This window comes from Microchirus variegatus (assembly GCF_963457635.1).
Source record: "Microchirus variegatus genome assembly, chromosome: 12".
Lineage (NCBI taxonomy): Eukaryota > Metazoa > Chordata > Actinopteri > Pleuronectiformes > Soleidae > Microchirus > Microchirus variegatus.
The window spans coordinates 10,071,904-10,097,564 of record NC_139813.1 but is presented as its reverse complement, the minus strand read 5'-3'; the positions used below and the strand labels follow the sequence as shown (position 1 = coordinate 10,097,564).

Sequence of the window (25,661 nt, the reverse complement as noted above, 5' to 3'; positions counted from 1 at the left end):
ACAATGAAATGATGCTGACATGTGTTGCAGAGAACAACCATCAGACTGAGAATTGACAATCAGTTTAGATCAACAAGATCTATTCACTTGGAAATTGCGCTAAATGTAGGCTAACTATGCTTAATCATTTCCAAATATATAATGAGATATTGAGACATGTAGGCCTACTAAGACAATTGCAATTTGATGAAATTAATGACAAATGCAATTCTGTTGTGGACAATTGCCAAGTGGTTTGGAGATTTGTCCATGTTGTTTTGAGAATGTAATTTCTGAGCCAAACCAATTGAGAAAAAAACAGTAATATTTTCTGACTGCATACGCTTTTGTTTTACTTGGAAAAACCGGATGTCACTAATCCTGCATGTGCGCTTGATCTGAGCTGTTGTGTCGCTTCTACCGTAAGGGTTGGAATACGAGGGCACTCCAAATTTAGTGTCGGCTGGTTTGACCACGAGAGATTTTCTTATAGCCCCAAATTCTGCATTTGTATTTCCCATTCCTCCCTTTATTAATCTGGTATTCATACCTTAGCGCTTTGAAGATATATGTTTGCCACGTTTGGTCTTCATTACTGTCTAACAATGGAGTTGTTAATAAAGTTTTTTTAATAAATAAAAAAAAGTATTTTTGCCCAGCACTGCTGCCGTATCATCTGACGTCATTCCAAAGCGACAAGTAACTATGGTAAGTGAGCAAGCAATTTTTCTGCGGCTCGTTCATATATTATATTAAACGGTTTTATTCACCAAGATAACATAACGGATGGATTTAAACCTTAACACGATCACCGCCGTGTATTTGTGGTTGCTTTAATGTTTTATTTGTGAATCAACAATATACTTTCCAGTCGTCCACGACCTACTAGCGAAAGGCTAGCGACGTTAGCTCTTTTTGTCGGTTTGTAGCAGTGGCTCCGTGAAGCAAAGTCATTCACCGTATAGGGGCAGTCGATGCTCTCATAATATCAATACAAGTGATTTTTCTTTGTCAATAATATTTATCGCTCATATGTATGTGGACAACCAGACGTTTTAACTGTGCTATGACCATGTAGCGGCGGCCTTTGCAAATTGTAATCAGCTAAGCTAAGTAGTTGATGTAAAGCTAACTACTGATTTTTCATCACTCATATTATCACCTGTCTGAATTTAGGGTCAAAACCAGAGTGGTGGCCACGGTCCAGGAGGAGGCAAGAAGGATGACAAGGTGAGAGTGACACAGCTTCTGTTCGCCATTGTCTCTGCCTGTCAGCTAAACACGGATGTTTACAACTAACTCTGCCATTACAGGCTATATGAAAACATAATAACAAGAGTGTGGGATGTACACCAGCCATATGTGACACAGCGTCCAGCAACTGTGTTGTGTTTTTTATGAAAATATATGGTCTTACAATAGATCACTACTCACAGTTAGAAAGGCTGGCCATACATGTTTTGTATGGCACATGCCACTGAATATAAATATAGTAAAGTGAAGGTTAACTACTGAGGGAGTATTTGCCAAAGGTGGATTCTGTTACTACATAAATCACTGTTCTGCAAATGTTCTAAAATATGAACACTCTTTCTAACACGTGTCTTTGCACTTCTTACTGAAGGATAAGAAAAAGAAGTATGAGCCTCCAATTCCCACCAGAGTTGGAAAGAAAAAGAAGAAGACCAAGGGACCAGATGCTGCCAGCAAACTACCATTGGGTAAGACACTGAGAAAAATAAACAAGAGAAAAATATTTGAGCTGACCATTGCCTCTGTCTGTTTTATGACTGATACACATACGTAAGTGTTCAGTTCAACTGTCCATATCACTGTTTTGTTTTCTACAAAAACACACAAGGAGAAACTCATTGACACACATCAGTGTGAATCTCCACATAGCGTGTGAATAGTTTGAGTGGTCATTAAGACAAGAATAGCGCTATCAAAATACAGACAATTAAGTTCTACGTGTGCTATTTTTCAGTCACCCCTCACACTCAATGCCGCCTGAAGCTGCTCAAGCAGGAGCGTATCAAAGACTACCTCCTGATGGAGGAGGAGTTCATCAGGAACCAGGAGCAGATGAAACCCCTGGAAGAGAAGCAGGAGGTCAGACGTTGTTACTTTAGTCCCTGAAAAATTGTTTTGTGCTGCATATTTGGTTGAATGGTAGGAAAAATAATCAACTTATTGCCTCTATTTAACAGGAGGAAAGGTCAAAGGTGGATGACCTGAGAGGGACACCCATGTCTGTGGGCACCCTGGAGGAAATCATAGATGACAACCACGCCATTGTTTCCACCTCAGTGGGATCGGAGCACTATGTCAGCATTCTATCTTTTGTGGATAAGGATTTGCTGGAGCCAGGATGTTCTGTGCTGCTCAACCACAAGGTAATATTCCACCATCATCCTTACTTTAGATTTACACCTGTTTGCTGAATAATCATTTCAGTAATGACTACCAACTATACCCAATAACCCACCAATCAAGCAAAAACATTCCCACTATGATCATTTGTGTGAATGTTCTCATTCATTGTTTGTGTATCCTGGGTAGGTTCATGCTGTAATCGGGGTGCTGATGGACGACACTGATCCTTTGGTAACAGTGATGAAGGTAGAGAAGGCCCCACAAGAAACCTATGCTGACATTGGAGGACTGGACAATCAGATCCAGGAGATCAAGGTACAGTATACTGCAGGGATTTTAGCAGACTTACTAGTAGGGCTGTTGGGGGGGAACCACAAAGATGGAACTCTGAAGTAAGAACAAGACCACCACAGAGGATGAAGGCCACCGCCACAATCGAACACACAATGTACCTCAATTCAGAACAATTTTGACAGAAACAATGGCAACTGCACAGGTGGCTGAACAGGTGCCGTGCCCCTTTTAAGAGCAGCAGTGAGTGACATACTGCAAGGGGCGTATTCTGTCACTTCCTGTTTCATTGACATTACGCTGTTTACTACTGTTCTCTACAATTTGACAAATTCTGCTATTTTGAACTAATTATGCTCACAATCTACTAAACATACACTCATTTTAATTTAAACAGCTCTGAACCTCTATTAGCGACACTTTTTAGTGCCATCTCACTGTGTTTCAGGCATATGCACTAATAACCACTTTCAATAACTGCATTGGAAATTCCTTAACTGCAAATGCCCGACTTACAAGCGTATTTGTCAGTAGCCACATTGTAGCACAGATCTCATTTATGCTTGGTCACAACATGAATCATAGTCTACATTACACAAGAGTAAGGCATCTGTATGTCAGACACCCATCCCTCTAAAATGGTAAACAATGAAGCAAAACAAAACTCAATTTTCCTCATAATTCAGTCCCTCATAATCATCATCATCTGACTGTTGTGCTCCTTTGTGTTCAATAGGAGTCAGTGGAGCTGCCTCTCACACATCCAGAGTATTATGAAGAGATGGGTATTAAGCCTCCCAAAGGTGTCATCCTGTATGGACCACCTGGCACAGGTAAGTGCTTCAGTAAACATAAGTTACACATAACACTTGCTCTTTTGAATAAGAACAAGCAAGAAAAAGACTATTTTAAGAAGCTAATGTCCAACTGTTAATATCTGCCCTGCTTGTAAGACACTGGCTGCAATGCTGTGGTTTCCAACCATTGTAATAAAAGTGAAAGAAAAGTGATAACTCTGTCCATACAGTCTGACTGTTTATAGATAATAGTACTGCCAAAATTGTAGACGGACAAAGTAAAACCTGACCTTTTAATATTTTTGCCAGTCACTTTTTTGTCTTTTTCAAATAACATCCAGAGGTGAGATGGTAAGCCGCTGTTTGACATTGCCGACAAATTCCATGGTGGTCTTTTTTAAAGGGCACCAGCACAACAAGGACAGACAGTCACCAGCCTCCTGCAGCCTCCCAGTGGTGCAAAATCAGTGCGACATAGTGGAAATGATTTGAAAATGACTTAAGCCAATAAAGTAAATGAGGATGATGATATTATATTACATTTAAACAGTATGTTGTAGTAGCATTGGTGCAGCAGGTGTTTTCATTAAAGAATGGCAGTTTAGGGAAACTGAAAGACGACAAAATCTGAGAGACCTCAAAGAAACTGAAAGTCTTAAATGTTTCTTAACTGTAAAATGTCTCAAATATCTAGTCAGAATTGATATCGTACCCCCACTAATTCAAAATAATGTATACTTTGAAATGCTAAACTTGTGTTTGTGTGTGTTGTAGGAAAAACATTGCTCGCCAAGGCTGTAGCCAATCAGACATCAGCCACCTTCCTGCGTGTGGTAGGTTCAGAGTTGATTCAGAAATACCTGGGAGACGGGCCCAAGCTGGTCAGAGAGCTCTTCAGGGTGGCAGAGGAACACGCTCCCTCCATTGTCTTCATCGATGAGATTGATGCCATCGGCACTAAAAGGTAAACGGGTGGGGTTACTTAAGACAGAGCAGTCATTTATCATTTACAGTTCCAGTTCATGAACTGGTATTATCAAATTTCATAGTGCACATTGGTTAAAAGTTAATGGAGTCAATGTGCTAAATCAAAAGATTTATGGCTGTTTTTCCTCCGTGTCAGAAGAAAATGGCACCATTGTTTTTGGGTAGTATATCAGCTGTTGTAAATAAATGAGCCTGTCTGTGACTTCGGTTGAATATCGACGGGCTAAATAATATATGAGCTTGCACATGGAAGAGACTGCAGACAACTTGGCTAAGTGAGTCCATGACAACAAGACTACATGATGGACAAGCTTGAAGTCCTTGGTGTCTGTTGATGTAAGACAATAAGGTGGACTCCATAAATGTTTAAAATTAAAGCCCATGCCCTGTGTTTGTTTTTGTGTGTGTGGTGTATAGGTATGACTCTAATTCTGGAGGTGAGAGGGAGATCCAGAGGACCATGCTGGAGCTGCTTAACCAGCTTGATGGCTTCGACTCGCGGGGAGACGTGAAGGTTATCATGGCCACCAATCGGATAGAAACCCTGGATCCAGCCCTCATCAGACCTGGTCAGTGGGAACGTGGCTGGGTCTGGCTCTGCCTGTATCTGTCACTGATTATTTTTAGGTTTACTGTTATGACAGGAAGTACAGTAGGTTTTTTTCTGACTTTGGAACTGTTGAATAGAGCTGGTCATTTGTATATAACAAATGAATTTATGTACATAACGTACAGAGTTCTTCCTCATCATTTATCCTCAAACAGTCAGAAGAATAAGGACCATTTCTTTTTTTTTAATGAAAAACTGTTGTTGCCTGTTTCAAATCTCTTACTCAGCCCTCTGTGATTTAATAATTCATTGGCCCACTCTGCATCGACTGAATCTCCAGCTGAAAACTACTGCACGTCAGTTCTGCTATTTAAATGTTTTACTGCTCTGAGGAAAGTTAGTGTGAAAATAGTCTGGGCAGAGCCATCAAAGGTGCTTTATTGCGTTCTTTGATAGTGTGCATCACTGTGTTTACTAATCACAGTAGTTTTGATTGACTGCCACTGGAATTAATCTACTCTATAAAACAAAAATAAATGCATAGAAACAACCACTTTGCAAGTACTTTGCAATCAGTTACTCACATTTTTGTTTTCCCCTCTCCCTCCACCTCAGGGAGAATCGACCGGAAGATCGAGTTTCCTCTGCCGGATGAGAAGACCAAGAGGAGGATCTTCAATATCCACACCAGCCGCATGACCGTCGCAGATGACGTCACCCTCGATGACCTCATCCTGGCTAAGGATGATCTATCAGGGGCAGACATCAAGGTGAGACAATAACAAAATCTTCAAGCTCTTGTAAGGGAAGAGTTTACATGTTTTAGTTAGGCCAATAAAACAGGACACTGTATCTTATACTTATCTTCTATACAAACATTTGTAACGCTATGTTGTCTTTACATGAGAGTGCTTTGAACAGCATGGTAGGTGTTGTTTTCAGAAGGTGACAGCAGTGAGTGACAGAACAGAGAAAACCAAGTGAAGCCCTTTTAAATGTTCATGACGGCTGTTATTATCCCAGTGTCGACTGCACAGTAAGCTCTTCATGTCTCGATGACCACACTTTGCTGCCCTCATGTGGGCTGCGACATAATGACACTTTGACAAGACTAATACGACATGAAAGTAATCAGTTCATGTTAAATTGTCGGTCACAGTAGGAAAAAGTAGAATAAATGCCTGCTACTGCAGTATTTACTTTCGACAAAAACAAGACTGTAATTGACATTAATGTTTTTCCTCAAACTCAAATATCTCCACACACAACTGGTTTCCATCCCTGCTGTTGCACGAGTTACTAGTCTGCTCTCTAATAAAACAAAACTGATACACAACAAAAAGCTGCTCTTTGTTTCCGTGTGTTGTTCAGTTGTATAAGGATGACCTTCCCTTATTTAAAACATTGATGAAGCTCAACAATGTTCCTCTCCCCTCTGTGTGTCCCCCAGGCCATCTGCACAGAAGCAGGTCTCATGGCTCTGCGAGAGCGCCGCATGAAGGTCACAAACGAAGACTTCAAAAAGTCCAAGGAAAATGTCCTGTACAAGAAGCAAGAGGGCACACCAGAGGGGCTTTACCTCTAACCTTCAAACTTTTGTTTCTCTCACTCCCTCTCACCCCACCCTTCCTCCGTGTGTCGCTGTGTGAAAGAGGGGAGGCACTCGTGCGTCTTCCCAGAGAGAATTTTGATATTTTGTGCATGTCTTGTCCGGTTTATCCCACTTTCCTGTTATTATTTGTTAAGACATTAAATAAAACAACAAAAAAAGAGAAAAGAATTATCAGATGATGGTGTGTTTGTTATCGCTTGTCTCCTTTTTTTATTCACAAATATATATACATGACCATTTTGGCTTGCAGCTCACGTTAAAACCGTATTTGTTCAGAGGCAGCATCGGTTGATGCCTTGCTCTTTACTAGATTCCACTTTATTGACTTCATCTCTGTGCTGTAATATCTGGAGATGATTAATCACATGAATTATTCAATTAGTTGAGTCTCAGCGTTCGGTGTCGCAAACAAAATCATTCGTATCAATTTGCAAAGTCATGTTTGGTGCCATAGGCCAGAGGTGAAGTCCTGAGGGTATTTTCCCAGCCTCTTAAAAAAAGTCACCAGATACTGTAATATACCGTTTCACTTCCACACACACACAGCACAGATAAGCATAATTAAATCTCGAGGTTACACAATAAGATAGAATGTCCTGACTGTAGCGTTTTACTCTGACATTTCCCATAAGAGTTGTGTAATGTCTCTGCACTTATGTCTAACTCTTATCTGTAATAAGGGAAATGTTCCAAAGCAATAGAGAAGTAAAAATTGGTTTTGGTGCATGTTTTTGTTGATAATGTACACGCGCGGAAAGGAGATGAGTGCGGCTTGTAATTTGATTTTTGTCTTCAATTTAAAGCAGCCTTGTAAGTCATTACAGCACGGTTAAGTAAATCCAGCTAAGCTGCCTTTGCTGCAGTCTGACATGTGGAGAACGGCAGCGCTGATTTAATTCCTCTTGATGTGGAGCCATGTGTAACTCAGTGCTCAGCAGAAAGTGGCCCCATGCAGCAAGCATCGAACCACTTTATAGGGCCATCTTTGGGCTGGAGTGAGACCGGTGCTGCTGCTGCTGCTGCTGCACTGCAGCCCCCTCCTCTCAAGCGCTCCTTATTAAATCAGTCATGCATTTCAACTGCTGCTCATACATTGCAGCACGTTCAGCAAATGGTGGAGAGAGGGGGAGGGAAAAAAAAACAATTTAAATCAAGCGTGGCATGTTGGGCCAGAAAGGCTGGGAGGGTTACAAGGAGAGGAGTGTTGCTCTCTAATGAGACATTTGCCCTGTCAGCTTAAAGCAATCTCTGAGTTGGGTGTTTCTAAACCATCCTCGTGAGCACAGAGCCACTGATGGGTGATGACACGCCAGGCCACATCCACGTTATTGGTCAGTGACGGTATGCACAGGTTGACTTTTACTACATGTAGCTCTGCATAAAAGCAAATAAAGGCCTTTAAACTATGACCCGTTCTGTGCCCTAACCCTCTGAAAGCTAGAGATTTAGGAGCAGTGAGGGGGAGGGGGGGGGACAAACATATTTGTGCTTATGTAACAGCTATTTTTCCTGGTAAACAGGACAACAGTGGCAAACAAACAGAGTAAGAAGTCGCGATTAGTTCCAGTAGATTAAAGTTAAGAGTTCCTGGACCTGAGGAGAGGACGACTAACAGCCTGGTTTCTGAGTTTGAACTACAGCGTTTTCTTGTTGTTGTTTTGTTTGTTTTTAAACTTGAACATGAAAATGATCATGTCAAGTTGTTTACGTCTTTTTTCCTTCAGTGCTTATTCACGGTTGTTAATTCTAACAATTAAGTCATCATGGATGGCTTAAGTCATCCAAGCATGGACTGTAAGTGAATAAAATAAAACAAGAGTATGATCAACAGGACCAATCAATAAATATAGATTCCAGTGGCTGTTATGTACAGTATAGCTCCATTTAATGCACCAGGCTTGTTTTGTATTATAATTCTTATTATCAGCTGAAGAGACAACTCCTCTCACAAGGTTGACTACATGCGTACCACACACACACACACACACACACACACACACACACACCAACTAACTCACAGTGAGGCATCTTATGTGGCTATAACTACATTAAATCACACTAGAAACATCTTAACAACAAAACAGAGTGTGCTGTCTGACGCATGAGAGTGATTCATAGATATATGGTTCTGCCTTATAATCCTCACATAAAAGACATTTTTAAATCTTTCATGATTTCAATATTTCAACACGTTGTCCACCGAGTGGTGTTTTCTTTTTTGTCAGGTGCCCTACTCTGGTACTATCGCGATACTTTGTCTGACGCACACACACACACACACACATACACACACACACACACACACACACACACTCTCCACGTACTCTCGCGATACTATCTGCTTTGCTGCCAAATCCTACGTCGTCATTCACACAGCCTTACATGCTTCATGCTGCGTATCCGTCTCCAGTGTAATACAGAAAATAGTATTGGTAGTATTTGATGTATTAAATGTAAAATACGTATCCATAAACCGGCCCGAACTAGCAGCATCACTGCCGTGTGCTGTTGTTAATTTTACGCAGGCCTGCCAGACTCGGTAGCAGCCAATAGTACGTCTGCGTACTTCCCATTTTAGAGCCTATCAAACATTCGCCCCGCACCAATGAAAACCTCTTTGTCGCCTTTTCCCTCACTCGTCTTCACCAGAATAATCAGAATAATTACAGACATAAAAGAGGCAGAAGAAACACGGCGCTGATTTAAAACATCCCCGTATTTATATTTATTATATTTCCATCAAGTGCCACTGCCTGGTGCAATGCAGGTCCCGTGTAGCCAATCGATGCAGCCGACACATGCAGTATAATATTGCAGGTCTGCAGCGGCCAATCAGAAACGACATCACAAATTCTCCAGCGTCAACCAGGCCGCCTCCTACTCTCGAGGTATCCTTCCGCGGCTGCAAACTAGTCCCCAGTACTGGGACAATCCACTCTCTTTCTGTGGTAATTGTGCCAATACTTCTACTTATAATAAGTAATACTAGCCAAACATCATAAGTACATTCACTTCTCACAAGTATCAGCTTCAATTATAAAATCTACAGTTTTTTTATTTCCTGTCAAGTCTGTGTGTTTTGATTAAAGGCTCAAATTGGCTGGAAATGGCCATTTAATGACAGAGTATGGTGAAGGCAGTGGACCGAGAGGGATATTTGACTTTATAATAAAAAGTACAAACAAAAACGACAAAATAATATGAATTTGTAACTTCAATTTGGAACCACAGTCCAATATTGTGCCTTCCTTTTTGTGCTTACGTCAATTTGTTCATTGTCTTACACATGAATAACATTAGTTAATGTAATATTTTTTGCTATGATACATTTATAATAATTAAGGAAAACAAATATGTATTTAAACTAAAACAACAACAAATAACTAGAATTCACATAAGAGATCTAGATTTTCTGTAATTTTTTTTTTTTTTTTACTTCCTGGCTCAGAAAATGATGATGTTATTATGATTATATTATGATGATATTATGGATGGAGATGCCTCAGTTTTAATTTTCCTTTACCTACAGTTAATTACAGTGTTTATGTAAACCATAACAACTCAATAACTATTTTTTTGATTCATTTTAAATGTGCAGCTTCATTGCTGCAGCGTTTACCTGCAGCTTAAGTGCAGCTCTCAGGGGGCTGAGCAAACAAAGTCCCATCAAATAATCCTTATTGCAAGTCATGTTCTTCTGCAGCATGTGGTACTGCAAAAGTGGGACATGCTTGTGAATATAACGGACATCAAACTCATCATCAACATCAATAATCATGCACAACTATGTAATAATAACATGACGTATGTGAGTTTTGAATGTGCAGGTCTCTTTATGTCATAATTCCTCTAATTAAATTGATGTTGTAGTCATGAAAAGTTGATTCTGCAGGGATGGATGAAGTGGTGCTCAGCCTCTGTGACTAACTGTGTGTCAGGATGCTGTGCACTGCAGGCTTTTCAGCCTGGTGATTGGCATGTCTTCAGCTGGAGGCCTGGGCTGCTGCTGCTGCTGCAACAGCGCTGAATTGAAATAAGGAAGTGGGATAGGCGCTAGTGCGGCGGAGGGATACAAAAAGACAATCCCCATTCTGGCCACGGCCAATATACACGCTGCTAACCCGCCAGTGGAACTCCATCTAAGGAACGAGCATACTCCTAGTCTGCCTCCACAGACCAACAAGCACACAACACCATCCGACATGGTATGTATTCTCATTCATTCTGTGTACCTGGGAAAATTGGGTTATATTAGCAAGTACAGCCTGCTCGTACTGCAGCTGTAGATGCGGTTTAACGCTTTTTTTTTTTTTTATCGCTCCCACATCTGCTGTTCAGTCATCGGTTGTTTCTTGTGAGCTGCTCAGCACGGAAAACGCCCGCGTTTGGTGTTTTCTATGCGTTTTAGCTTATTAACACGAAGCCCAGTTATAGACTGGCGTTGTTAATGCGTGTATTCTTTGGCTGAGAGTGTACTCACATTCAAAATGGGAACGCATTTCCCCTCATAACTGCGCAATTCATACAGAGCATTATTCGGCTATCCGGCTGTAGCGGATCAAGTGGGCGCTTCACGGCTCCCGTGGTGCGTGTTCAATCGGTTGCTGGACTGGATTCGGTGTCATGGGAATAACTCGCACAAGTTAACATTGTGTTATTACAGCATAATAATTGAGTGTGTGCGGCACATTCAGTGTGTGAGCAGCGCAGGCGTGTTTGAACACATGTGCAACGGTTTTTACTAACACTGACGTTTCCTCTGTAAGAGACGGCACCTTCTCAAATGTCCCAGATACGTTGGCGCTTTCATTTCTGTAAAAACGGCGTGAATAAGTACAGTGATGGGGAAACGACCTGGCTGCGTGTGGTTTCCCCCTTTTTTCTCTCGGTTGCACCATCTTGCTTCAAGCCGTGCCTTGTTGTGCCATGATGGGAGCATGGCACAACTGTGTCTCGTCAGTGTTCCGCAACGGAAACAGACCATATTCTGTAATTACAAGGTTATAGTGCAGACCTGGTTTGGTCTGTGTTAGTGTGGTAGAAAGACACGCAGTTCCGCCTTTACTGCAGGCTACCAGGGTTTATCTGCTGCCGGCTGTGTTATCGTTTTTGTCATGTCGGCTGATTTGGTTGCCTCTTTGCAAATTTCTGATGTTATGCAAATGTGGGTTGTCCAAGAAGCTCTTTCTGCTACTAGCCAATAGCCATCATAAAAACGTCAGCAGTATGTAAAAGTGACACCACTTGTTGTCAAATACAAATATTGCTGAAATGTTTCCATGCTGTTATATAGTTATATATATGATATGAAGCTGTTGCAACTTAATTTCTATGAAACCTGTTTGACCAGATGTTGGGAGACACATGCTCACATGCACACCAACATCTGTCATGAGTTAATGTAACAGCCCCATCACCGGCAACGTCACATTCGAAAAAAGTAACCAGATGTAGATGTGGAAAATAGGCCTTTATCCCGGTTCGTTGATTATCAAGCTTGATAGATCATTAATGGCCAGAGGGAACCGAGAAGCTGTAGGCCTCTTTCACCCCTCTGCTCTGATCAAATATCCCATATATGGTATCAAGCCACGATGCAGTTTCATGTTGCAACGCGGCACAGTAATTGGAGTGTAAAGTGGAATTGTTACAGTGTTTGCCTGCGTATCAGCATCTCTGAAAAGTTTAAATCCACAGGCGTAAGCCTCTTGTCTGCATCAATACGCCCACTGAGGTGGAAACAGCCTCCCCCATTGAGGTGGAAGTATCGAATAAGTAGCTGGACCATGCTAAGGCCCTATCGTATTCCTGTTACGCTGTTGTTTGCTGATGCATGTTTAGTAACTTGACGGACATCTGATCCACTGCAGTGAATAATTTATATGCTTGGCGGCAACACCTAGCCATGTTCCACATCCCGAGTGCTCTCTATGGTGTGGAGGAGTACCCAGCCACCAACTGCCACCAGGCCATATGGTGGAGCAGCCTTGTCTGCTGGGTGTAGGGAGGCTGGTGTTGTTTATGTGGTAAAATGGTCTCTAGTTAATATCGCGCTTTTCTAGTCATGATAGCCACTCAAAGCTGCTTTACATTACAGTTTTGCCACATTCATACAACATTTATCTGCAGTACTCTATCACACATCGTACCCATTCACACGCTGCTCGCACAGCCATAAGGAGCAACTTGGGGTTAAGTCTCTTGCTGTGGGACTCATCAGCATGAAGACAAGTGGAGCAAAGGCTCAACGACACAACCTTCTGCTTGAGCGATGACTTGCTCCACCACTGATCCACAGCTGCCCCGTGCTCTCTCCCTCCTCCCATCCAGATGCAGCCCAGCCCAGAGGCCTCACTGTCTTTTGTCCAGCCTCAAAGAGAAGAGGCGTTCAGCATTCTGTGGAGCTAAGGGCTCTAATAGAAGGAGAGTGTTGTGTCACACTGACTCTTTGTGTTTGTGCTCGTGTCACGATGAATGCTAGTGTGTTTGAGAGCGTGTGTGTGTGTCACACCCATCTGTCAGCCGGTTTTTGCACCTTTCACAAGGTGAATATAGAGAAACTGTTTTGAGGAATTGTCTGGGTACCTCACACTGGAGAACCTGATAAATGTTGATTGGTGGTACAAACTGAAAATAATAATGTGGTTTCTCTGGCACCATTTCGCATCCCCCATAAGAGTGAATTAAGAACGAAGAGGGGAGGATGTGTGCAGGTGTGGTGAGGCATCAAGTGAGAGTACAAGATATTCCTTGCTGGCCCAGTGGACTGCCTCCTGCGTCCCGCAGTTGAGTTTGGAGAGCATTGCTGAGGATGGCTGCCTGGGCAACTGGGAGTTGTTGACTAACTTGTGCCAACGGACTACTGCCAACAGAGCACCACCCCCCCCCCCCCCAAAACACAAACACACAATGCTAAAAAAGCTGTTATTAACAGTGGAGGTCTGAACAACCATGTCCACAAGACACTATGGATGATGATTCACAGGGAGTTTCCTTTGAAAAATATGGTCACAGTCACATACACACGGAGAAAAAAAATAATCATTGAGGGGAAAAGGTCTTTGGGAGGAGGAGTTGGTGATGGCCGCAGTCCAAGTGCCAGGGGAAAAAAGGAAGAGAAAGGCAAAAAGGAAGGGATGGGCCGGTAGCGGGCAGTGCAGTAGCACTCTCAGGCCCCGGCATTTTGGGCCTAAGCCAAAGGAGGATCCATAGCACTGACTCACCAAACCCCACACCCAGTCCACTTAGAAAGACAGCAGGGGACAGGAGGATGCATAGATACAACAGGAGCAACACAGTATGACAAAGAGGATGACTAAGATAGGAAGCGATCCTCATTCCCACTGAAGAGTGAGAAGTCAGGACAAGGACAGCACATAAGACACAAGAGGGACTGGGTAAGATGGCGTCTGAAAACCAAACGGCTGAATAAAAGTCAAAATATTGTGCATGCTGGGTGGCATGTTTGTGCTGGGAAGGCTGTGTTGTCTCTTGACATTTCCCTTTGTCAAAGATGGAAATGGAGACAGGAAGAGGGTGTGGGGAGGAAGAAGACAAACAAGCTCTGTTGTGTGGAGCAGGTTATTGAATCATGTCAGCTAATCATATGAGCGCTGCTGAAGTTATACATGAACAACCCTGACCAGATCAATCAATCCTCTGGTTGCTGCTGCTGTTGTTCAGGCCATGAGTACAGGCCCCTTTTGTCTTTTTGAGCAGCTAAAGGTCAGCTTGCAGTGTATCATGCTGCGATCTGCTCAGTCTCATCCCTTGTAACCAAATTGAGTTATTATGCATCAAATTCAATTCACTGGCAAACTGAAATACCCTCATCCCAGCACATGGATGCAATGAAGCTCAGGTTTACACATGGGAAAAGCCTCTTTCATAGCAGACACTCTGAAATTTTGTAGCAGGAAGAGCACAGATCTTACTGATAACATTAACAATGGCTTTGTCTCAGTATTTAGTTCCATACATTTCACCTGTCAGCTGTTAAAAAGGTCCTTTGAGTGTGACTCATTTATTGGCGATGGGCTCTGCTGTATCCACAGCTAGATTGCTTACAAACACTTAAATACGTGGCTGGCTGGAGGAATTTGCTCAGACGCAGAACTGGCTACTCTGACTAATGCACAAGAAACACAGGGATGGAAAGTATTGGTGTTGAGAAAGAACGCCTTTAAAAGAGATGTGTGTGTAAGAGAGAGAGTGATTGTCATAGGTTACTGTTAGGGACAGATTTAAGTCAAAACCAGTTAACTGGGGAAGGCTTGTCCAATTGGGGACACAAGCTGTGTAATCACTTGAGAGAAAGCAGATTTTTGGGTCAGGGATTTAGGTTAGGCTCGAAGTGGTTCTGTTCTCCAGGAAAGTAAAGATAAATGTCTATGTATTGTCCCTGAAAGAGACCCATGACCGTGTGTGTTCAAAGTACATGAACATTAATATGTGTATGGGCACATCTGCTCATGTGTTCCTTCTTTGTTTCTAAGCTCAATCATGTCAGTGTTGTGTTACTGATAATGAAGCGATAATGAAGCGTTGATGAGGTAGGGTACCTGTGGGAGTACATTTTTTTGCACCACAAGCTCTGTATTCACACTCTAATGTTGTGGGTGTTTGTTTCAAATCGGTGCTTCCTTTTACAAAGCAGCCTGGATCCATCTATGTAAAGGCCTGGCACTGGATACTCACTTCCAAGCCATTTAAAGCATGTGTGAGTCACTATCCATCAGGACAGAACCCCAGCTAGTGGATGGAACAAACTGGGAGGGGAACCAAACTGTGGCAACCTAGCAGGAGTTTTTCCCCTGTTGCTAGGACTATGGGAAACACTCCTATGCTGAAATGTCCTAAAACAGCCCTGTCAAAGTCAAACCATTTTCTCCTGGTTTGGAGAGAGCACTTTATCAGTTTAATTATGCTACCTTGCTGTTTCCCAGCAGTCCACACTGTGAGGACCACCATGATGGCCTACTTTAATACAATCCCATGGAACTAGCTTTACAAACACCCTCCAAACAAACATAACCCTTTAAAACCCCTTAAAATAAGCCTTTGCTACCAGATCTTCAGCAGTAGAATGAATTATATGGCATTCAAAGTCAGATGAGACCAGCTTTACGTCAAAGAGACAAAATTAATTGGACACGGTTTAATTTTGAGAGCAAAATGTACTATTGACAAAATATGTTATGGGATTATTAGGTTACACATTTTGAAGCCTCTGACTATCATTGAAAGCATTGTCACTGGTAAATCTTTGCAGCCCTATGAGTAGATTCCAGTTACTGTTTTGACGGTGGCCTTGCAATGAGGCCAACAGCCTCTTGAACACTGTGGACACTGTGTCAAGCCCTGTGGTGGCTGGTGGGTGGGGGCAATGAGGAATGTAATGACGAAACTGTTTGGGTTTTGGAAGAATTGCCTTATTGAATAACACGCATGTTATTCTCTCTCCCTCCCTATTTTTTCCCAACCACAGGCTGACCAACTAACAGAGGAGCAGATTGCAGGTAGGAACAGAGAAATCTTCTCTCCTTTACTTCACAGTCACAGTATTCACTCTTTTCCCGGCTATTGGTGGATCAGTTCTGGCTTCTTTTACTTCACCTACAGAGAACATTACATGAAAGAGAAAATTGAAGGATCTGGTGCCCACATCCCTTGGTAGATAATTAGATTACACAAACTGAACAGGAAGTAAGGGGAAGAAGTATTTCTAGCATTTCATGAGTCAGGACGGAAACCCATAAAGACACAGTGAATAGACAGTTTTCAGGCACATCTTGCATGAAGTTTAAAGCACTCAGCCTCACTGATATTCTTGATAAATAAATGATGTGAGCTCTGTGTTAAAATTGGAGGCAATCAGTTTCATCTCAGTCAAACCCCCTCTGTGGTTAATTAGCATGCACCAATGCTCACTATTTCCTGCACTTGCTTGGATGGGGCTTCGTGGTCTTGACGTTCAGAACTTTGAAAAAAACATGCCAACCTACATAGAATGTCTCCAGTTCTACACTTAATTCTCTAAGTATGAGATAAGATCCTCGTTAGCTCAGCACATTTATAGCTTCAGTTGTTTGTCTTACTCATGTGGGCCAATTGAAAATTAACTGAGTTAACACAGCTCCTCTCAACACATCATTTAAAACAATCCATTAACCCTGCAAACATGTGGTGTCCTAATATAACATGTCTACAACTACTTAACCACAATTATCTAAACTGTCGCTATTTCCTCCACTCTTGCAGAGTTCAAGGAGGCTTTCTCCTTATTTGACAAGGATGGCGACGGCACCATCACCACCAAAGAGCTTGGCACCGTCATGAGGTCGTTGGGCCAGAACCCCACAGAGGCTGAACTGCAGGACATGATCAATGAGGTGGATGCTGACGGTCAGTAGAGTAAATATATTCAAATTTACTGAGAGTTACTTAGTCCTGTTATGAGAGAAATTGTGAAGCTCTCTGTTAAAGATCATACAAGATGCCAAATAAAGAAATAGAGATAGCATATCTCTCTTAATTCATCCCAAAAGACACTAAAAACTGCATCTAGTGTTAGATTACAGCTTAGTACTGATTTCTATTAAATAATAACAGACGACTAAATCATCAAGCAGTGTTAAACATGTCTTGCGTAACAAAGACGGCAGGAATTTGCATCCATTGTGTGGATGATTTTGTGACCAGACTTCCACAGAATGCTTCTGTACAGCTCATCATTTCAGCTCAATCCCAAACGCTCTGAGATACATTAGTTCATGTCAGTTGCTGCGGTAGAATGCAGCCATTATTTTAACATTTCCTTGCACGACTGCAGAGATAAAACCTCTGTTACAAATGGATGTGGGATTAGACAGAATGTCCATTACTGCCCCATTTTGAAACACATCAGTCATGTTGTTGTCCACCTCCCTCCCTTTTATGCCAACTGTCATCCAACTGTCCAAGCCAACTGTCCGGCCAGCTTTATTTTCAGATGACGTGTCCCTCTGTGTCAGCAGTTAAGTCATTGTCATTCAATGTCAGAGATATGGTTGTGCAGGAGGTGCTTGCCGTGCTGGTGAGAAGAGCAGGCTTAGTGTCAAAAGACTGTCAGTGTTGGTGCATCATACTGGGTGCCATAATTGGGACGGACTCTTACATTCAACTCCTCCTCTGTTTACCAACTCTGCAATGCAGTGTTGCTCAAAGGCACTGAAAATGAAAGAGAGGTATAGACAGAAAAGGAAAGCAAGGGAGTAGTTGCCAAACTGACTGTCCTTGGGCAGTGGAGTCAAGGATGTTAGCCATCAGTGGGGCCTTTACCCCTGTGGTCCTCTGTCAGCTTATAGGATTTTGTAAACGTGACCACATTGATCAGGAGAAATCAATTGCTCCGCAGCTTGGCTGTCCCTCTTTTGAAATGTCCTCCTACCTTCCTTAGTGCCCTCCCATTCAGTTACACCAAAGAGCAAGCGCACACACACACACACACACACACACACCATCACTAACATCCCCTTGTTCTGCCTCTGCCTCCCTTGGCTGATGCAATCTAGGTCAGACAGCACTGAAGCTAGTAATGGAAAATAAAAGTGGTTACATAAGGCCTCTCTGCGCCTTGCACATCTCGTACCCACATCGGCAGCCATGGGATGTCAGCTGGACCATTGAAAATCAGCTTTATTTATCAAACAAGGATGCTGTGGTTCAAGAACGACAATGAATGGGAAGCAGGGACATAGGCTTTAGATGAAGAGATGGCTATTTGTTTGTAAAAGCCAAGCTGCACTTAATGTAAAGTGTGGATTACAGCATGATATACAGTGGTGCTCTTTATTTCTGGCGTTGTCGGACCATATGAGGTAAAATATGTAAAAGAGATGTTAGAAACAAGATAAAGCATTTGAATTATGGATTAAATAACTGCATGACAAAAACAGCCTAAGTCCTGCCACATCACTCATCGTCGTTACACAATCACTCTTTCTTAGTGTATCTCAGCGATGGTAGTTGACTTTATGATGCAGAACAAACAATGACCACACATACAAGTGCGCTGTGATGCCTCAGCCTTCTATAGTTTGCGTCAGCACCTCTTATGTGTAATCGCACCATCTCCCACTCGGTTCACTCCTTATATTCTCTCCTCTTCACATCTCCCTCATCTCCATCTCCCTCTCTACCACCCACTCCCTCCCTCTCTTTTCTCTCTCTCTCTTTCCCTCCCACAATTTTCTCTCTCTTTCTTCCTGCCTGCCCTCCTCCCTCCCTCCCTCCTTCAATCTTCCACTACAGCAGCTGGCTCGAGGTGCAGTTGAGCAGATATCACCTAAGGGCTGTCTTGCTTGTCTTGTTATTGTGCCCCCAGGATGATGGTTTTCCACTTGTACTCCTGCCTGATTGCAAGACTAGGACACCCCCTCCCTTACTCTGTGCTCATAGCTGTCTCTGTATGTTAGATAACAGGTCCTTAGATTGTTACCTGGGGTCATCAGGTCACCATCTGCCCCATCAAATTACTGCATCCTTTATGTTACATCCATGAACACCCATTCTCTATATATCTATGTGCTGAAAACCATCCACCGAGTCATCTCAGGGCTAATCCTCCGTGGTCCTTACCCTCGATTTCCCTGGCCTTCACGTTCGTCTCCTCACTAATTTTCATGTATTTTCTGGCAGTTCTTAAAGATTGAACATTTTCAGACCTCAAACATCATAGAACCAAAGTTTACCACCATTAGCTTTATCACCCACCCACCTTCCTACCCTCCCATCCTTCCATCCATGGTGAGCTGCTGAGCTCCTCATAGATCCTTCCCTTGACAAGACAACCTGATCCCCCAGTAATCCCTTCTTGACAACTGCAACATAGATATCGATCCTGTAGCATGCATGTATGCATCACCAGCTTTTGGATGATCCGGAAATGCTTTTAGATATTTAACAAGAAAAATAAGATGTAGGATGAATAAAAGTGGGGAGGAGCAGTGGAGGACCAGGAGTGGAGCTCCCCACCCTACACATTATTGTCCTTGTTACTCTCCTTTCAGCCTTAGTTTCTGTCAAGGGCATCAGGAGATATGCATCCAGGCTTCTTGAAGGTCAAACTGTTCTGTAGACTACTTTTAAGCCCCACCCCTCATCTGCAATGCTGCTGTGCTGTGTGTAACATACGCAACCCCCTCCTGGGGCTTCCCTAAAGGCAGAAACGGAAACACATATACTTCCACCTCACCTCTCGTCCATTCAGCCTGCAGTAGTAGTGTTTGTCACAAGAAGGAATGTGCTTACTAAAATGATTTGAGGTCTGCTGCCCTCCCTGTGATTATTCACGCCACTGCCACAAACGCCTCAGGGGAGAGGTTATGCCACATCCAATAATGTAAACGCTACTGTCTCACTCTCACACACACACACACACAGGTGGGAAAAAAGATGACCGCAGCACCGAATGAATATTTTTCAGTCAAGTGATTTCCATCAGCTAAATGATGGGTTATATTGTCTCTACTTATCGGGCTTAGCTGTTAAGTAATTGCAGCTTTTGCTGATTAAATGTGACTCATTGATCACCCATTACAGGTAATGGAACCATCGACTTCCCAGAGTTTCTGACCATGATGGCCAGAAAAATGAAGGACACAGACAGTGAGGAGGAGATTCGTGAAGCTTTCCGGGTATTTGACAAGGTAAATGTGGAGTTTTAATTGTACAATGAAGATATAACGTTTCTGAGCTTAGTTTTTATAATAGTATATATTTTTATAATATTCTGTAGTATTTGTGTGTTAGTAAGAGTTTTCAGATGGGGGGGGGGGGGGGAAAGGAGATCCGTTTCCTATGCTTTACACTCTCTGCAATATCTGCTCATAATTGATCTAGTGGGAATTAGTTTTTGCCTAAGCAGTTGTCAACCTGTGGGGATATTTTTACATGTTTTTTAAACATACGATCTCCTGCCGCACGTTTCCAGGATGGAAATGGCTACATCAGCGCAGCAGAGCTCCGCCACGTCATGACGAACCTGGGAGAGAAGCTAACAGATGAGGAGGTGGACGAGATGATCAGAGAAGCAGACATTGACGGAGACGGACAGGTCAACTACGAAGGTAAAATTAACACTAAAAAAAGGAAATAAAACATAACAAATAAAGACTTTTGTAAAGGAAGTAGATACTGGTGCAGAAATAGCTTAAGTATCTAGGCCACGATGTAAGCTTTATTAAACAGGGAGACCAGAGCACATCATTTTCCAACCTGTGTATTTCTCTGAGGGTGACAGAAGTTAAGCGAGGCACACATAATATTACTGATACGACAGGGGCTGTAGATGGGCCCTGGTGAAACAGAGATGGGTGAAAATCATCCCTCTGAATTTATCACCAGTGTGCCAGGAGTGCTTTTCTCTCCATCTCCCATCCCGCTACTCTCAGTCTCCTGACACACTACACCACAGACTAAACTCATCTTCCAGAAGGCTGTTGATATTTTATGAAAAGTCTACAAACATGAGTAGTTGAAACATGCCCTCATTACACACTCCCACTGTAACCCAGACTTATCATCGTCACATTGCTCCAGAACGTAAAAGCTTTTTAATCAAATGGATTTGATGAGATGAGCGTGGAAGCTGTTTGGAAATTGAACACCATTAAGGCTGTTCTGAACCTGCTCGAATTGATTAAAAAAAATAATAAAACTTAACAATTTAGCAGCTCTTTACTGGCAACAGGCTGTGCCAAAGCTGTAAACCTGATGTCCTGATTGCTTGTCCTCTCTCTCTCTCTGCAGAGTTTGTACAGATGATGACTGCAAAGTGAAGCTTGTCCGCCCCATCCTGACCCTCTTAGGAGAAAACGAAAAAGAAAAAAAAAAGTTAAAATGTTTTACTTACCTCTTGGAAAAAAAATGTTCATTTATTCATACTGTTTCTGTATAGAAAATAATTGAATGTTGAATTAATCTATCCTTCTGTCCACACAGGAAAAATATAAAAATATACAAAAAATATCTGCATGAAAATGATGGTTAGTGATCCTGTCCCCTCCCCCTCGGAAATCAGTTTAGCATCAGTACTTAACAAGTAAAAATAATAACAACAAACCCTGTAACTACTACCTTCAGACTAAAGCAAAAGCATTTGGCAAACTCCTTCCAGTTCCATTTGCTAGTGGTAAATGTCTGGGCTGGCCATCTCTTCTTTCTCTCTCTCTGTTTTCTGTTCTTCATGCATGCAGCTTGAGACCGGAGCACTAACCCCCATGTCCTCCCCACCCACATCCCTCCTCCGGGCTACCAGAGCGTGCTGATTCCACTATAAGCTGTCCTCTTGTTGGTTTGGTACAGTTTTTTTGTATTTGGAGAGAGAACCCTGTACTGTTAAGATGAGAGTGGAGTTAAAGTGGAATGGGTTTTAATTGTATGCTAGATAAAAAGAGAAAAAAAATTATGTACAAAAAATACATTTTCAAATGTTTGGCATGTTCTTTTGTTTTTGTTATGTTATTTGGACGGCCATCTTAGTAGTTGTGCGTCCTGCCCTTTTGAAAAGGAGGGGGAGTTAAAAAGTCTTACGGTGAGCTTTCTTTTCTTTTTCTTTTCTTTGCTGAGATGGAGTGTCTGTCCTCTTGCAAGAGAGAATCACTGGCCTTCACTTTTCTTTTTCTTCTTCTGTTTCTCGACTCAGACAAAAGCATAGTGAGGGGTGTACTGTGTTTGCAGCGCATGCTGTTCGGAGTGTCAGCGCACCAGTCTTCGCAGCTCTTCATCTGAGTTCAGTTTACATTCATTCCAAGTTGTACATGCTAGTCTTTATTTTATTTTTTTTTTCAAATAAAAGACCATGAACTTTATCAAGCCTTGTGTCATTTTTGTTATGCGTTATCCTAAAAATGATCTATAAAAGGCAACAAAACTGCCAGTGAACATGGTGTCGGAGTAGAGAGGAGTATTTCAGAATCTGTTACTCTCATGGGATTTCCACACATACATCTGTAGCATCTACAGAGAAAATATCCACTTAGTGACTTAACCGAAAATGCCTTATGGTCAGACTAGTTCAAAAATAATAGGAAGCACCTCTTACAACCAACGTATGCAGAACGCCGAACCTTGAAGAGGCTGGACCACACTGGGTGCCACTCCTGTCACGTCATTAGGTGTCCAGTGTACCTAATGAAGTGGCCAATGAGTATATGTGTTAATAATATCTCCGTGTGCCGTCACTGGTTGAGCAGAAGCAGGATCTGCAGAGTGAATTCTGCCCCATTACATGTCGGTGAGGCTGTGGAGAGAGAGAGAGTGAGTTGCCCACAGGGGAGGGAGAGGCAGCAGAGTGTGTTTGCTCTCGCTCTGAGCCACGGATATACATACACATCGATGACGGCTCTCTTCCCTCTCAAGACACTGCCGGTTGCTAGGCAACAGAAGCATGCTGTAACTGGGATGTTGGGTTGTTTTTTTTTTTGTTTTTTTTAAAAGGCAAGTGGGAGTTTGAATAAACCCTCCTGCTTCTGCTGATGTTGGCTTGTCCTAGTAAGGCAAACCAGGCCACAACATCACTGCTGTGTGCATGTTTGAAACAACACACACTGAAGAGACGAGCAGAAAAACGTGTCTGCTGGGCCTCCAGCAACATACTCACTAAAATGTCCAAAATGTCAGCTGAGAAGAGACTGGTTTACTATATTTGGAGTGCAATTTGACCAAAGATAGACTGAGACAGCTCTCTACCAGCCTACACCTACACGAGGCAACATAAACTACACACACCTCATTCTTTGCACACAGATATGAATCGTGTTCAGGAAACATTCTTCTCATTCCTCTTATAATCGCAGCAGATCTGTTTCAAGTCAGACGCCATTTGGCTTTTGTGGAATTCTGCATTTATCAGATGAGCCGAGGCTGAGTGGAAGAAAGGGAGGCCAACAAGAAAGGGGAGGAGCAACTCTGCTCTGATAATAGCCAGAGCAGAAAAACACAGGCACACTGATCACAGTGCCTTCTTCACAGGCCCCTCCCTGCAGCATTACACGAGCCAATCAGAGGAGCTGTGAGTTTGACTGACAGCTGGGACTGAAGCACCACTCTCCTCTGATTTACCACAACTGGTCCAAGTCAGATTGAAAGGGGGATTATTATTATTATGAGTCGATATTAAAAGAGAAAAATGAAATTTAAAATGTACAATCAAAAAGTGCATTCAGGAAATAATTAAATAACGAACAATACGATTAATTTGCAATTATTTCCACACCTAAACAACTATTTTGAAAAAAATAAAAAGGGTGCACAGTGGTAGCATTTGTTTCTCTTTGAAATAAGACCAAAATACGACCCACAAACATCTCAAAGTGCCTTAAACGGAATACAAAAGAACTAACACTGCTATCAGACTACTTCTAGGAATTGATATAGGAATCTTAAGGGACAGAGAAATGTGTGTCTCTAGTTATTTCTGGTGAAACCACAGACACTGTGAACGTTGGTCACGGGCCTGTAGTCTGGCTCTACATCTTCTTCTCCATTTGTGGTGTATTTCTGTGGCAGCATTACAGCGCCACATACAGGCCTGGCATATATATATACTACAGAATTTAGAGTAGTTTTGGGGGCTGTCATGTGTATGAGGACATTTCTTGTCCTCCAAGTCCTCTAAGTCTGCCACATTTAAGCACAAAAAAGAAAAATATCGTATAGGGAACGCCACAGTCGCTTGGTCTATTAAATGTCAGAAATGATGATGTTTTCAAATGTCTTGTTTTGTCCACCAAATTACTTTTTTTTGTTTGATTTCTTTGTTTTGTGTATGGAATAAAGAACCAAGAAAATATTCCCATTTAAGAGGATGGAAAATGAGAGAACTTGTTTAAATGACTTTAGCAATTAATTAATAATAGATTCATCGATCGCAGCCCTATCCACATCAAAAAACGTCTTCCTCGTAAAAAAAACAAAACCCTATGACAGCATTAAACTCTGACAGTCAAACTTTATACTTCTGTAAGAATCAACCCTGCAAACACAGCACATGCACATAAGCAGAACAGGTGGGACACCAAGCAGAGGAACAAAACCCCCTGGGACACAACTCGCCACTGGTGGCATTTTGGTGCTGCCGCTCTACACAGCAGCCGCCCAATGAGGCACAACTTAGCACATCTTGTCAACCAATTGCATGACAGACGGAGTGTGTGTGTGTGTATGTCTGCATGGGGCTGAGGGTTTTCTGGAAAAGGCCTCCCCTCCTCTGAGGGGGAGGAAGGGACACCTGAGCACCCTGGGGGTTAAATTAAGAACATCAATATTTCACATGTAAATGAAGCAGCACACTGCAGAGGCAGTAATGTGAGAAGGATTGACCGGGCACGGGTATCACGTATCTGCGCCCCTGGAAAGAACAGGCACACGTATGTGTGTGTGTGTGTGTGTGTGACTCTGAGGTGTGGAGCATGTATGTTAACACTAGGTATATACAGTATGTGTGTGTGTGTGTGGGGGGGGGGGGGGGGGGGCAGATGGTCATGTGTTGGGTGACATGGAGTGGTGTTTATTGGTGTAGCGTCAAGCTGTGTTACCGAGTTAAGGAAGCAGATGAGGTGAAGTGAGTCAGGCACAGCATCAATATTTGGGAAACCTTCTGGTGCCCGGCGCACACAGGCAAACAAACACACACACACACACTCGCAGCTTAATGTGTTTTGGAGGTTGCAGGTGAATCATTTATTGGCTGTTAAGGTCGAAAAAATTGCACAGGACTGTACACCGGTTGTCGCCGGAGCTGACGGTACAGAGTACCACGAGGACCATAATAAAGAAACGACCTTTTATAATGGTTCGATCTTTACCCCGTTACACTCGCGCCGTGCATGTTTGTGCACACTCTTTAATACACACTCTGAGCACTTCATAAGTGTATTTTTACCTTTGTCTGTAATAGTCTTTCCTTTTTTTTTTTTTTTTTTTTGCTGTATTATTCATGGCAATAAAGCAGAGACAGGTACAGTAATTATCCTGTATGGACTGAGCCATAATGTTTCTGCAGCCTCACTGCTTATTATGGGCCTTG

General features: G+C 42.5%; 2 protein-coding genes across 2 annotated transcripts; both read left to right on the top strand.

Moving 5' to 3' along the window:
* The first annotated feature begins 660 nt into the window (after positions 1–660).
* On the top strand, positions 661–6,742 carry LOC310934518 (26S proteasome regulatory subunit 4). Its single transcript, XM_083898257.1, has 11 exons — positions 661–687; positions 1,156–1,209; positions 1,604–1,700; positions 1,967–2,091; positions 2,190–2,375; positions 2,542–2,670; positions 3,383–3,479; positions 4,218–4,407; positions 4,848–4,999; positions 5,596–5,750; positions 6,431–6,742. The coding sequence occupies exons 1-11, from the start codon at positions 685–687 to the stop codon at positions 6,563–6,565; spliced, it is 1,323 nt and encodes a 440-aa protein (XP_083754383.1). The 5' UTR covers positions 661–684; the 3' UTR covers positions 6,566–6,742.
* Positions 6,743–10,674: 3,932 nt separating this feature from the next.
* Positions 10,675–22,443, top strand: LOC310935122 (calmodulin-1). The gene is made up of 6 exons (XM_083898963.1): positions 10,675–10,797; positions 16,080–16,110; positions 16,853–16,996; positions 20,174–20,280; positions 20,565–20,700; positions 21,383–22,443. The coding sequence occupies exons 1-6, from the start codon at positions 10,795–10,797 to the stop codon at positions 21,409–21,411; spliced, it is 450 nt and encodes a 149-aa protein (XP_083755089.1). The 5' UTR covers positions 10,675–10,794; the 3' UTR covers positions 21,412–22,443.
* Positions 22,444–25,661: the final 3,218 nt, after the last annotated feature.

What these genes read in the sequence shown, in the direction of transcription:
- LOC310934518 (XM_083898257.1), top strand. An exon ending in GAGGCAAGAAGGATGACAAG is followed by an intron (nt 1,210 to 1,603) that starts GTGAGAGTGACA and finishes TTCTTACTGAAG; the next exon opens with GATAAGAAAAAGAAGTATGA. An exon ending in ATCAGATCCAGGAGATCAAG is followed by an intron (nt 2,671 to 3,382) that starts GTACAGTATACT and finishes TGTGTTCAATAG; the next exon opens with GAGTCAGTGGAGCTGCCTCT.
- LOC310935122 (XM_083898963.1), top strand. An exon ending in AACAGAGGAGCAGATTGCAG is followed by an intron (nt 16,111 to 16,852) that starts GTAGGAACAGAG and finishes CCACTCTTGCAG; the next exon opens with AGTTCAAGGAGGCTTTCTCC. An exon ending in CAATGAGGTGGATGCTGACG is followed by an intron (nt 16,997 to 20,173) that starts GTCAGTAGAGTA and finishes CACCCATTACAG; the next exon opens with GTAATGGAACCATCGACTTC.